Below are 14031 nucleotides of genomic sequence, written 5' to 3' on the forward strand. Positions count from 1 at the left end.
TTCGTGGCACCTCAGCTGTCTCCCTTTCAGACAGAAAAGTCATCTGGCCTTAAGGAGCAGCAGATTAACTCAACAAATGCTCATGCTGTCTATGACAGTTACAAAGTATAAGTTATCTAAGATTGTGTTGGACAAAAAAGCACAAAGGAAGCTTTTCTAACTCTACTCTATCTCCTCATATATTTGTTATCTTGTACTTTGATCTTTGTGAACCCTCATCTCATATGTCATCTGTTTTTGGATGTCAACACCCTCTCTTTAATTAAAAAGTCTTCATTGGCCAAAACAAAACACAGGCTCACACCTGTTCAGAAGTTGTGTTCGTTTGTTTGCTATATGGCTCCATGCCATTCAGACTTCTCCACGGTGAATGTGCTGCCTAAATATTAATAGGTCAGACCAAGAAAGGGTGTGATCACGATCTTTACAAAAGTGACCGGGGTTTTCATTCTGACACAAAGCCAACACATTCATATGGAACGTCTGAAAGACGTTACGAACACACAAAACTCCCCTTTAGAAAGACAATCACCTCGTGTCCGCTTCATGTCAAATTCAAGTAGTAAAAATTCTATGCAGCTGTTGAGACGTATTATATTTCTGAGAATTAAGACAAAATGACTTGATGACGCTTTCTAACATTTGTTTTATTTGATCGTGTTCTTGTTTCCTCCACACGTAGCTCCCAACCCTCCATCTATAAGAGACGAGCTGTGCACCGCCTCCCACGACACCATCACTGTTCACTGGACGTCTGAGGACGAGTTCAGCGTCACCTCCTATGAGCTGCAGTACACGATCTACACGGGCCAAACAAACTTCATCAGTGAGTAACACACACTCAATAGAGAGGAAGAGTAAAGAACAAGGCAGAGCAAACTCGTTGGACATGATGCTGTCTCACAGTAACAAGGTCCTAGGTTCAAATCCACCATGTTCTAGGTTTCAGTGTTCTCCTCGCGTCTCTGTGGGCTCCCCCTGGATACTCCAGCTTCCTCCCACAGAACAAAGTGGGGTTAGTGGGGTTAGGTTATTTGATGATCCTAAATAGGTTGTCTGTGTTAGCCCTGTGACAGATTAGTGACATGTCCGGGTTCTACCCCGCCTTCCAACCACCCTGAATTGGATAAGTGGAGAGTATGGATGAATGGACGCTAATTGAAACTGAGCAAAACTTTAGGAGTCCCATGGATTTTTGCATTCTCTCACGTAGAACCATCCACAGTTACTTTCTCCCCCAACCATTTTTCGGATGAGAGGGGACAGCTGACATGCTGCAATAGTTTTAAATCAATTTTATTGGCTGACTTTTTACCAGTCCCCCACATCTGAAATGAATCTGGTGCCACTGGCTGTCACATAGCCCTTCCATTGTTTATGCGTTTCTTTTCATGCACAGTGCATGATGCACTTCACTTGACTTTGACAACTTCTCTTCGACTGCAGTTCTATGGACCACTGACTCTGCACGATATTTTCACGGACTGCTTCTGCTCAGGCTGTGCATTCTGTTGCACTTCCTTCCTTTTGCTGTTGCCTAGCCACCAGCTCTAATTTCTTCTCCATTTAGTTGCATCCTCAATTACAGCCCGTGTTTGTAGCCTGGAATTGTGTGACCCTGCTGCTGTTGTGGTATTATCTTATCTTCTAGTTTTTATCATAAAATATATATAAAATGTACATCTATCTACACAGAAGCACTAAGCACACCATTTTCACTGACCTCTCTCCGGGTTCAAGAAACAAAGCACTGCAATAATTTCAGCATTACTTAGTCTTATTTTGATATGTTCAATATTTTATACCAGCTGTGTTGGATAACCTGGATTTTTTTTTGTCTTTGTTGTTTTCCATGCTTGTATTTTTAGAGAGATGGAGCGGAGTTATCAAGAGTACTCATTTTAAAATAGGCCATACAGTGCATACTGTAACACGAGGGGATGCCTGAGATAGGTTTAAGAATCACATATTTGTTTAAGCAGTGTGAAAACTCAGCAGACACAAAAACTGAGGATCATAGCTTCACCGTTTTAACCTTACCCATTAATCCTCAATACTTCAATCCCTATATGAGTACTACATTTTTATTTCAGAGCTGTAACAGTACAATGTACTTGTGATATTTCCCAAACATTTATTCTGCTAGCAGATCAAAGTCAGCAAGAATCAAACAGATTTAATCTAACTAAACACGACCCTGATGAAAGTGTTTTGCTTTCAGTGCTTTTCCTGTTAGATATGAATTGCAATTACTAGAGGTGTTTTATAATAGAACAGAGATCATACTGCAGTTTATAAGAGCAAGTGCTTAGTTTTCAGAGCAAATTTCAGTCCACTATCACCGTCACGTGGCTGACTCAGCAGGCTCCTAATTCTAGTATTAAAATCTGAAATATTACCTTCTTTTCCTGGCAGCTTTTTCTTGAGAATTGGTGAGGATTTAAAATGTGGTGCACAGAGTATCGGGCCGCACTTGCAGTAACAATGTCACGCCAAATGTGCGCCATGTTGATCCTGCAATGTTGAGAAGATGGCCAAATAGGTGAGAAAAACTAATGAAAAACATCTTTATTACAAAGGCTGGACTTTTACGGCCGGTCCTCACCCTGAATGTTTAGAGCCAAGCCCTAAATAATTCTGCTCCTGAATAATAAAGGTACCAAAAAGAAAAGCAATGCACACATTTCTGTAGATGGTATTTTAACACTATCTTCATTAACAAATGGAGGGCTCTGGATCTGATGACAGATAATATTTGGTCTTCTTCTACACATCACACAGTTAAGCTGTTACACACAGATTTCAGGTCTATACACTGGAATACTTTATAACAACTCACGTCTCCAGCTGACTCTCAACCTGCAGCATCACAAACAGGCAACATCAATTTCTATCAGAAGAATTATCCCTTGTATCAAAAACATATTGATTCTCTTTTTGCCTCCTCTCAGTAATCTGAATTGCCGTGCCGTTATCAGTGAGAAACACATACTTAAGACCCGTGCTCAGACTGTATTATTTAGGTTAGCAGATTACATGCTTCCTCATCAGGACTGCTGGTTTTTGAGCCGCTAAGTTGCGCTGCTCTTGGCAGAATGGTAGTTATTATCAAAATGAATTGGCTGCATCTTTGTGAGTAGCACGCTATTAGTAGATCACCCTGCAATCACACTAATTTGACCTGCTTAGCCAATAAAGTGGAATAAAATCTATTTTCCTGCTGAGGAGCGTAACTCCTTTTCAGCTCCTTGGAAAGGACCCAAATAAAATTCCCTTCATCCATCCATCACAATCCCAGCAATACAGCAATGGACTTTACCAATGCAAACTGAGTTTTAAAGAAAATTAAACACATTTTGATGAAGCTCATTATCTTGAGAGCGTGCATTCTTCATGCAAGAACATGCAAGACTTCATACGACTCTTTGACAAGCAGCAGATTTTATTACAGCAGCGACACAGTCGTAGTTCACCAGTGCATTTAAAAGGATGTTTTTAAAAACTCAAAGTACATCAGTAGGTTATGGTATGCAATAGAACATGTACTTACTTTTAACATTTAGCTGATCTGCACCACTTTCTCAATTTTGATAAGTGTCTTCATGAACATTGAGATAATGCATCGTTTCCTCTCCTTCTATTAAAGATGATCCAGTGCATCCTCTGCTAAAGGAGGTAATAAAGGAAGCAATGAAGCTACTTTTCTTAGTATTTGTTTCATTTGGTCACCACATAGCTACTTCTGGGTCACTTCTCTCATTTAGGAACCAGGACTCATAGCACAGGTCTTCTTTTTCTTCTTCTTCTGAATCTTTTTGAATCCTTTAAAGTCAAACAGACTGTCGTCCTTTTCAGGTTTTTACACGTTACAGAAAATTTAAACATGGTCTTTCCCTTCATAACATTATTGGGCAATTTAAGTGCACAGATTCAAATGTCTTTATAGCAAAAGACAGCGTGGCAGTAAAATGATGCAGCGATAAATTATGACACTATTGCCAGTAAAAATCTACATATTGGGACACAGGCAGAAACTATGCTCATTGTTTTATTTTCTACGTAGTTTCTAATCATTAGCTCTGTGACTGACTTGTTATAATACTACTAGGATTGACTAAAATTTGAGGCACCATTACATTAAATATAAATGTGTATTTTGAGGGGGTTTGAATGTTATTTAAAACATGTTAGTATTCAAGTGAGCAGTGTTCATCGAATCAGTTTTTTGACATTTAAATGCAGAAATGTTATATTATACCTTAGAATGACACAAACATCCATCCATCCATTCGCTTAACCCTTTCAGGGTCGCGGGGGGCGCTGGAGCCAATCCCAGCTGTCATAGGGCGAGAGGCGGGGTACACCCTGGACAGGTCGCCAGTCTGTCGCAGGGCCAACACACAGGGACAGAAAACCATTCGCACTCACATTCACTCGCACATTCACACCTAATGGCAATTTGGATTTTCCAATTAACCTATCCCCACAAAGCTGCATGTCTTTGGACGGTGGGAGGAAGCCGGAGTACCCGGAGGGAACCCACGCAAACATGAGGAGAACATGCAAACTCCACACAGAAAGACCCCGGCCTGATGTTGGAATTGAACTCAGGACCTTCTTGCTGTGCTGCAACAGTGCTAACCACCGTGCCACCTGACACAAACATAATGTTCCTAAATGGGATTTTATGCATTTGTCTCCATCTAGCTTTTGTTTTCTAATCAGCACTATAACCGAACCGCTATCGCGACGTAAATGAAGTGAAAGAAAGGCCACTGCCAAGGAGAAAACAAACGGATGGACTGGTGAAAATCAGAGTGGATAATGGGTACATAGGGGAGGTGAAAACCACTTACTGATATGAGAAGGATGTGATTAATGTACATAATCGTGCACATTCAAGCACATACGCACACAAATACACACACACACACAAACACCTGTGCCTCTCTAATCTTTTCATCTCCTCTTCTCTCTTCTCCTCTATGTGGCCTGACATTTCTCCATCTAACCATGCAACTCAAGTGCTCTAGCCATTTGAAACATCAGGATACATTTCAGCTATGATAGACTGAGTGACTCAGATATTCAGCCGTGTGCTGCCACAGAGTCCTTAGAGATTCGTAGGAGAAACTGAGAAATGGAGAAATCCATTTAGCCCAGTTTGCCACTTGAGTTTTTACCATAGTATTTTTCTCTAACTTTCCAAGTGGCTAAATGCTCCCACTTGAGTGCCATCCGGTCTCTCTCCTTTTTCTCGCCCGGCCACATCTTCAGACTTGGCCTTCCCATGAGGAGGAGAAGTGGGGTTGTGGTGCCTCGTGAACCCTGCCTTTGCAGGATCATCCAAGCAAAGCGGCAGAAAATAGAATCAGCAAGTGAAACCAAATACCATCTTGTGTGTGGCTGCTACCTGTGGCCCTCTGAAAGTTGTTGTGTCTGGTGCTGTTGACGAATGCGGGTGCCATCTGCCAACTGGCATCATGGATTATCCAGTTACACATTTACTTCCTCATAAATATTTGTTTTTCCATCTTGATTTTCAACCAGATTTGACTGTGAAAGTCTGCGTTATCCTTTTGAGGCTTGTCTGTGTATTTCTGTTGAGGCTCTTAAACACACTTAGTTGTACGCTGTTTTATTTGATCCTTTTTCATTATATACTACAACCTTCTAATGTCATAACACCTTGGAAAATATTGAGAGAATCAAGTCAGGACATTGCCGTTGCCTGTTCTCACAAACAGCACACATCAGCAACTCTTAATGCTTCAAGTGACGCCGTGCATGCCAGAGGCAGAACACGCAACACTCGTTGGCATGCTGTGAAATCACAGAACAGTTACTTGCTTTCTCACAGACGCACGTAAAAACATTTAATTACCTGTTCTCATGTTCAGCTTGGGCAGTGTCAGGAAAAGTTCAGGGCTACAGAACATGGGTAAAACAGCATAAAAGGTCATAATAGATTTGCCATAAATGATCCTTTTACAGATATACATTTAGTATAATTCAATTCAGTTTTGTCAAAGGAGCTTGCAAAGAAAAGTGTCTGGACTTCTTTAAGTTACTTGAAGACGTTTCACCTCTCATCCGAGAAGCTTCTTCAGTTCTAAGGTCAAATGGTGGGGAGTTCCAGATATAAACCTAGTGGGAGTGTCCCCCCACAGAGGGACAAAAGGACCCCCTGATGATCCTCTAATCGCCTGAGCCAAGGTGTGAAACTGGGTGTGGGTCCCAATCAGCCAGAGTTTCGGGTGAGTTCATTGTGAAACCTGGCCCCACCTTATCATGCGAATTCCTGAGGTCAGATGGCCCAGGATTTGAGTGGGCGTTAAGGCGTCTGGGGAGGGATCTCAAAACTGGATTATAGATGGCAGAGAGTTGGTGTCGTAAACCACTGCCTCTGTTCAAAGATGGTCGCTCACAGTGGACTTAGATGGCTTCTTTCACTCCTCTTTCAAACCATCTGTCCTCTCTGTCCAAAATGTGAACGTTGGCATCGAAAAGAGTGAAAGAGTGACCTTTATCCTCAAGATGCAGATGGACAGCTGAGTCTTGTCCTGTGGAGGTGGCTCTTCTATGTTGTGCCATGCGCTTGTGAAGTGGCTGTTTCACAATGAACTCACCCGAAACTCTGGCTGATTGGGACCCACACCCAGTTTCACACCTTGACTCAGGCGATTAGAGGATCATCAGGGGGTCCTTTTGTCCTTCTGTGGGGGGGATACTCCCACTAGGTTTAAATGTGGGACTCTCCACCATTTGACCTTAGAACTGAAGAAGCTTCTCGGATGACAGGTGAAACGTCTTCAAGTAACTTAAAGAAGTCCAGACGCTTTTCTTTGCAAGCTCCTTTGACTACAATGACCTGGATGACTGAGAACCTTCAGAGTCAATTCAGTTTTATTTATATAGCGCCAAATCACAACAACAGTCACCTCAAGGTGCTTTATATTAGACCCTACAATAATACATACAGAGAAAAATCCAACAATAGTATGAAAAACTCCCTTTTAACAGGTAGAAACGTCCGGCAGAACCAGGCTCGTGGAGGGGTGGCCATCTGCCGCGACCTGTTGGGGTGGGTCCTCATATTCCACATAATGCTGCTTTGCTTTTTAATAGTGTAAATAAATATCTGTCTTTTTAGAAAATAGGTAGTTAGTACCTTAGGATAGAGCCAGCCTAGTTTTTTCTAGTCTTTATGCAAAGCCTTTTACACCTTGGCTCAATCATCTGTGTGTACAGGAGAGTGGTATTACTAACTAATTATGAGTACAAAAACAAGTAGCTGTATTTCCTAATACACTTTCTTTGCGATATGAATAATATCTACCACAATTACACTTGCCTACAAAGAAATGCAGCATCCGCTTTGTTTGGGAGTAGTAATTTCCTTCTTTCCCTCTGCTTCCATCTCCGCATGACATCAGCCACTTTCCCCGTTCCTGTCGCCGGTTTGTACTGTGTTTCTGGGAGGCCTGCCTGGTAATCGCGCTAGCAATATCTGCCTGCTGTCTCCCTCCGCCACCTGTTATTCATGTGTGCTCGTAAACATTGCCTGTGGTGAAATATTAAAATGATTATCACAGGTGAGAAGCAGATTCCCAGTGGGCGCAAGGGAAGCCCGAAGTGCAGGGGGGGGAAAAATTGCGCTTTGTGCATCTCAATAGGGAACAGTTCTGAGATTGATCCACACCAGATCAATCTTAGAAGCGATATTGGTTGTTGGAGCAAATGGCGATTAGATTTCAGTCACTGTTGAAGGCCAGTCAGACAATATTAACCTGTACAAGTAAAGTAAGATGAGCAGACACACACACACACGTATAGGGCTGTTTTATAAGAAATGAACAGAGGACTAAGACATACCCATGCAAGGACACAGTGAGACACACGCTGTCACCATTAACTTTATATTGCATCATCAAAGACAAACCCTATTGCGTTCCCCAGATATTTCATGTTGCTCTTCCCTTCTCGTCTGGCTGCTTCCGAGAAAACGGCGACACAAACAGATGCACAGACATACTGTACATATACATACACAAGCTCTTGATGTCTGGATGCACAACGCAAGCTCATCTACTTCCTCTCTGTATTCCCTCGCTTTCTCTTTCCCAAATGGCTCATTCACATACACCGCCACCATACTCTGTAGCCACGGTGCTTTCCAAAGCTAGTGTCAAGAAGCTCCTTTCATTGGCAAAAGTAGCAATAGCATATTGCTGCGCACTGACCTAATTTTATTTAGCAAAAATGGAAAGGTGCTACAGAGATCAAAAGCTTTAAAAATGAAAAGCAGCATGAAGTCCTTCTCTCTCATCTTTCCCATGTATCTCTTTCTGAAAGCCCACGTAACACTGTAGTCTACCTAATTTCTGCAGGATGCAGCCAAAACGACAGGTGGGTGGCATAAATTTTATGACAACAAGGGACAGCTGTCACAGCAGAACAACAGTCTTGATTTTCTTTTCTTTTTTTTCCCGAGTGAAACAGCAATAGGATTTCATTGTTAACAGTGCATGCATATTTGCAAATCCAGGATGAAATAAAACACATTTGCATGTAAAATGGATCGTGTACCTGGTGTAAAGGTGTAAATTAGTTTCTGTCATATTAAAGGAAGACGTGTCGCTTGTGCTTTCTTTGTCTTAGAAAAGCTTGTGTAAAAAATGTAGCCCAGCTCCAGCCTTAAGAGTCCTCTCCCCTCATTCATTCTTAAAGGCGCCTCACTTTTAAAGGCCTTATTTGCGTCCTGTGAAGTATTTATATTTACAAGCAGACTCTCAGCCATTACTTATGCATGCTGTTTCCATCTTACTCAATAATTCACAATGCATCCTCACCAGATGGGACAAGGTAAGCATGGCCCAGAGAACTCTCTCCCTTTCCGTGTTTTTTATTTCCTTGTAATTCTGCTTTGGGAGGAAGGATGAGACAATAAAAAGGTGGTTATTCTACTTTCAGCTCTACAAATGTTAGGCTCGGCTGTGGTTCTACTAAACAAGATGCTTTGTTGTTGTTTTTTTGGATGTGTTCGTAATTTCACAGTCCTTTGTATAAACTGCCTCTAAAATGTTTGCCCATAAAATAGAATTTCTGTATAGTCTCCAGTTGGCACGTCTTGGTTTTATTATTCATGCTGTCAGTTCATTCATTTCATTTTAGCTATCGGCGTTATTAATACACTCGTGTTGTTCACGAAACCGTGAAAGAGTGATCAGTTTTGGGGTTTCTGTTTTTTCCACATCCTGTATGATAGCCTTTGGAAAAGGTACGCAATATAACATGTCACGCAATGTTCATGCTTAAAGCGTAAGCACAGCAGCTCCAAACTTGGCATGTTTTGCAATATCCATTTTGCATAAATCAGCAATCCTCCCCTAAAATCCTCCACAGCAGCTGCATAAATCTCACCTTGTGTTCAAAGTTGCCTATTTCATCTTTGAAATCAGGAAACATACCTTGATCACCATGAGAGTGGTAGGTCAGGTAATTGTGCGATAACAGTGGTTTTAATGTGTAAAATCAATCCAGTTATTTCACGCTAGAGTAAAGCCAAAGGAGCACCCCATTGTGGGCGATCAACTCTTTAGCTCGCAGCCGAGATTTCCTTTTTTTATCCTTCACAGTCGACTACATCTCAGAGACTGAGAAGACTGTGTTTAGAAGCAGGTGACTGCGCAGCTTAACTGGCATTACCAACTCTACACTGCAAGCTGCTTTAAATCAAAGTGCCCACCAAATAGGGTCATGTTGTTACTGCCTGTGTTTCCGTACATTTGAACATTAAAGGCAATGACAGTCTTTTGCCTTGAGGCGCTTACTTCAGAGATTTATATTGTGAGTACCTTGTTCGTAATGGCTTATAGTTTTAGCTTAGTGAGCGCACAATATTGCCTCAGGGGAGTTTGTCATGCTAAACCTGATGTAAAAGTACTGTAATGGGATGGATTAGTATGTAGACATAAATGTTGCATAACATGGAGAGCCGTGTGGTCTCTGAGCTCCTTATTTGGGTGGGGATGACTCACTTGGGGGCTTTGAGAAAAAATAACCCTCCTCTGGTCGGAATTGAGAACAGATTTTACTCTTTTGAACATCACTGAAAAAAAGGTTCTTAGCAGGACACACTAACTCTGCTTACCTTAAAAGCGGCAACATAACCTTGTTACTAATGCTGTGTGTACTTGTGTTGTGTCTCTGTGGCTCTGCCAGGCTTGTACAACTCCGCAGACAGCTGGATGATCGTACCTAACATCAAGCAGAACCACTACACGGTGCACGGCTTGCAGAGTGGCACCCGTTATATCTTCTTCGTCAAGGCTATCAACCAAGCAGGAAGTCGCAACAGTGAGCCAGCCCGCCTCAAAACCAACAGTAAGTGAAGGCGCATGTTACACTTCTGCCAGCCTTTTCATGAATATTTACAAGCCGTGTTATTTGGGTTTGGATATTTAATACAGCTAAACGTTTGCATCTCTCTCTGTATCATATGTGCAACATAATGTTGTCACGACTGAGTGTTTTTCCCAAAGGATTGTCTTTGATTTACAAGTGAGTGGCAGATTTGCTGCTGATTCAGAGCTAGTTTAGATTATTACATTGTATATGCATACATGAAAGGAGAAAGCAGCAAGAGTGCCAGCAGTGTCTAATGTATTTCTGTCACAAACACTCACTCACACTCAAAGCAATTCACTGTATGTCATGCAATCTTCACTGAATAATTTTAGTCTAAATGTATGAATAGTTAAAGAAAAAACAAAAAGTATAATGTAAAAAAATGTTAAGGCATATTTCCAGAAGGTAGGCTTTCATCATTCTCTGATGTGGAGAATCAAAAAGTTGACAATTTTTCAACAAAAAGTATTTCTGTCAAAAATGTGTTTGGACCTTTCTTGAGTAGACATTTGATATTACGATGTTCTTACAAGTGCAATTCCAAAAAAGTTGGCACACTGCAAAATGTAAATAAAGACAGAATTTGATGTTTGCAGACCTCAGAAACCCATATTATATCAACAATACAACACTGAAAACATATCATTACCTTTTGGTGTGTTGACGCTAGGGATGGGTATCGTTTAGGTTTTATCCGATACCGGTGCCAAACCGGTACTTTTGAAACGGTGCCGGTGCTTAAACGGTGCTCAAACCAGTGCTCAAAGAATGGAGAACACAAAATTGGTCCAAAAACCTCTCATGTTCAGCTGTTTTTTTGTAAAAAGATAACAATGTTAGCCTTTTCTGCAGCTATAGGGCATATATGGTATCACTCTTGGCTGGAAGCAGTGCATAAAACAATGGAAAAAACACAAACTTTGTCCAAAAACCTCTCATGTTTTGCTGTTTTCCACTTTTTCTTTGGTCATTTTAGCCTTTTTGGCCAGGGTGAAGGGAGTATCTGCCATCAAACAAGAAGACAGCCGCATGTAGCTATGATGATGTTTGCTAGTTCACCTTACATGCATTAATGTAATAATGTGGTTAGCCTACTCAATGTAAATTACACGAACAACATTAAGCTACTCACACAGAGAAGAACGGCTGCTGCTGCATCATCATCCGTCATCATTTCTGCTACACTGGCAGGGCTAGGGGCCAGGACTGTACTCTTCGGGTTTTTGGGGGATGTTGCTAACTCCGGGTCCGATAACAGGCACCACACCCGCAGTAGATGTGCTCGGTGTGAGGTCTCGCAGCAAGCTATCAAATACGGCGCATTTCTCGGCTTTTAAAAAAAACGCTATGCGTCACCAGGTGTTTCATCGGATTTGAGGTGTTACCTCCTTTGACAGTATCACAGTATCACCTTAAAGCACTTGTTGCAGGCTGCTGAGTTTGCATCTTTTGCTGTGAAGTACAGCCAGACTTTTGACCGCTTCGTCTTGGGCATTTTTAATCTGTAGCTCTGCTCTAAAAGAACTACGTACCTGGGCCTGCCTACTCTCCTCGGAAATGTAAAATAATTGGCTAGAATCTAAAGTGTATCACAGCTCAGGGAAAAAAGCACCGAAATAAAGCACCGAAATGTGCGCTGCTTTTCGGTCTGGTTACTACCGTTTATGTCAGAACCGGTGCCATGATACCGGTAACCATCCCTAGTTGACGCCATCAATTTCAAGAAAATTGTAAACACTGTAAAAATGGAAAATTATGGCTTTATGACTGTACATGTACTTGCATATGAGCCACCTAGCTTAATTGTACTCGGCATAGAAGGAGCCTGGAAAATGCTTCATACCTACCTTCAATAGCGACTTGTTGGCCGTACATACAGACTTCATATATACATACGCTATGATGATTATAGTAAGATCTAAAGTTAATCTCAGACTACATCATCCATCAGCACAATACCACTACAAATTCTGCAAAATGACACAAAAAGTATCTTACATGGATAATGCTCTAGTAATAACACCACAACTAGTGTGATGGTAAGATTAAAAGTATATTGGGATATGGGTAAGGAATCCTCACACACTTATTTTATCTTATAGAGTTCACATCCTGAATGGTTCGTACATAGAAGAGAGAATTGTAACGTTTACTTATCACATTTTAGCCACTTTTTGTCAACCTCCACACCCTCTCCCCAACAAAAAGTGTGTATTTAAGTTACAAGTATGTGCATACTTACTTTTTGAAGTATGTACATACAGTACTTTCAGTAGCAAGACCCTTGACATGTATTCTGTGCTTTGACACACATTAAAGTGTAGCTGAATTAAATAAACTGTGCACGAGAGAGCTTTTCCACGTTTTTCCTCTCCTACACACCTGTCAGATTACAGTGAGTTGTGCAACAGTACAACTTATTTTTACCACTGCAAAGGTTACAGGGATTAAACCTGCAGTACTCTGGCGACAGATGAGCTGGTGCTCAGTCTGTTGCAGAACTGATATGGCATCCTCCCTTCTTCTATAGATGTACTCATTTTGTTCTTACCGCGTACACAGCAGTTGTTTTTCCTGCTTGGAGAAATTTCCACTGTTTTTACAAGACTGTTTAATTGTCGTCCTTCGGATTCTTCGTTGTTTCTCTTTTGTTTCTTTTCTCCCGTTTTCTCCCTGAGGTAGAGTTTGCTGCTGTCAAAGCTCGCCTCAGACTTGAACTATTTTCCATTGCTTTAACATGCTTCTTTTTCCCTGTAGCAGTACAAGCTAGTAAAAAAAATGCCGTTTTTAAGGTTAGCTAAATGTGAGCAAATAAACTTTATAAAACCGCTGATACTCTTTGGGGCATGTAAGGTTAGAGTCAACTTGAAGAGATAGAATAGTCTTAAAAATGCTTAACTCCTTTGGGACATGGGGGAAAAATATTGCCTTGTGAACATTATGATGTGGTCACTGGTTAGAATTGCATGGGAACATAATTAAATTGTGACCACATTTTAACAATGCATGGCTACAACAGAATGTGTTGTTTACCCACCACACTGGATCAAGTCTGTGCCACTAAATAGACATTGTTAACATTTACTTGTCAGTACACTACACCAGGTCCAGTGACAAAACTAGTGACAAACACCACAGAGGTTATTTATTTGTATTTTAAAATAAACCACTATCCGTAGTTTGTAAGTAGCTGTTTCTGTGTGGTTCCTGCTGATTTTGAGTGATTATTGTGAGTGGTCTAAACATTTATTCCAGATAATAATTTTGTGTACTGACAGTCTTGTTTAGTTTTACACCTAGATCTGATTCAGTGTTCTCCAGCAGTTTGGATTTATTGATGGATTTTGTGACTATTTTTTCCTTTGCTGAAGTCTTACAGCACCAACCTCTCTGTAATGTGGGGCTTCTTGGTTGCACTGCAAGCTGCAATGAATGTCAAATTTAAGTCCCCTCTAGAGGCTCCCATATCAAGTGATAAGGTAATATGTTAGCGCTGCCTGACAACAACCATGATGAATATTGCAGGGTATCATCATAATTTATCACTAGTTCAACTCAAAGATGAATCATTCTTAATATTCCTTTTTTAAAAACAGTAAAAGAGGCGTTATGGCTCTATCT

At 41.1% G+C, this 14031-nt stretch overlaps 1 protein-coding gene across 6 annotated transcripts in view; it reads left to right on the forward strand.

Annotated features, from left to right (window-relative positions):
- Positions 1-14031, forward strand: part of mid2 (midline 2) — a 154368-nt gene that overhangs the window by 123802 nt on the left and 16535 nt on the right. For all 6 annotated transcript variants that reach the window (XM_006781338.3, XM_006781340.2, XM_006781337.3 and 3 more), the window contains 2 exons: positions 683-826; positions 10225-10386. In XM_006781338.3, the coding sequence (XP_006781401.1) occupies positions 683-826; positions 10225-10386 (306 nt within the window). The remainder of the gene's footprint in view (positions 1-682; positions 827-10224; positions 10387-14031) is intronic.

This window comes from Neolamprologus brichardi, chromosome 2 (genome assembly GCF_056152115.1).
Source record: "Neolamprologus brichardi isolate AB-2024 chromosome 2, ASM5615211v1, whole genome shotgun sequence".
NCBI lineage: Eukaryota > Metazoa > Chordata > Actinopteri > Cichliformes > Cichlidae > Neolamprologus > Neolamprologus brichardi.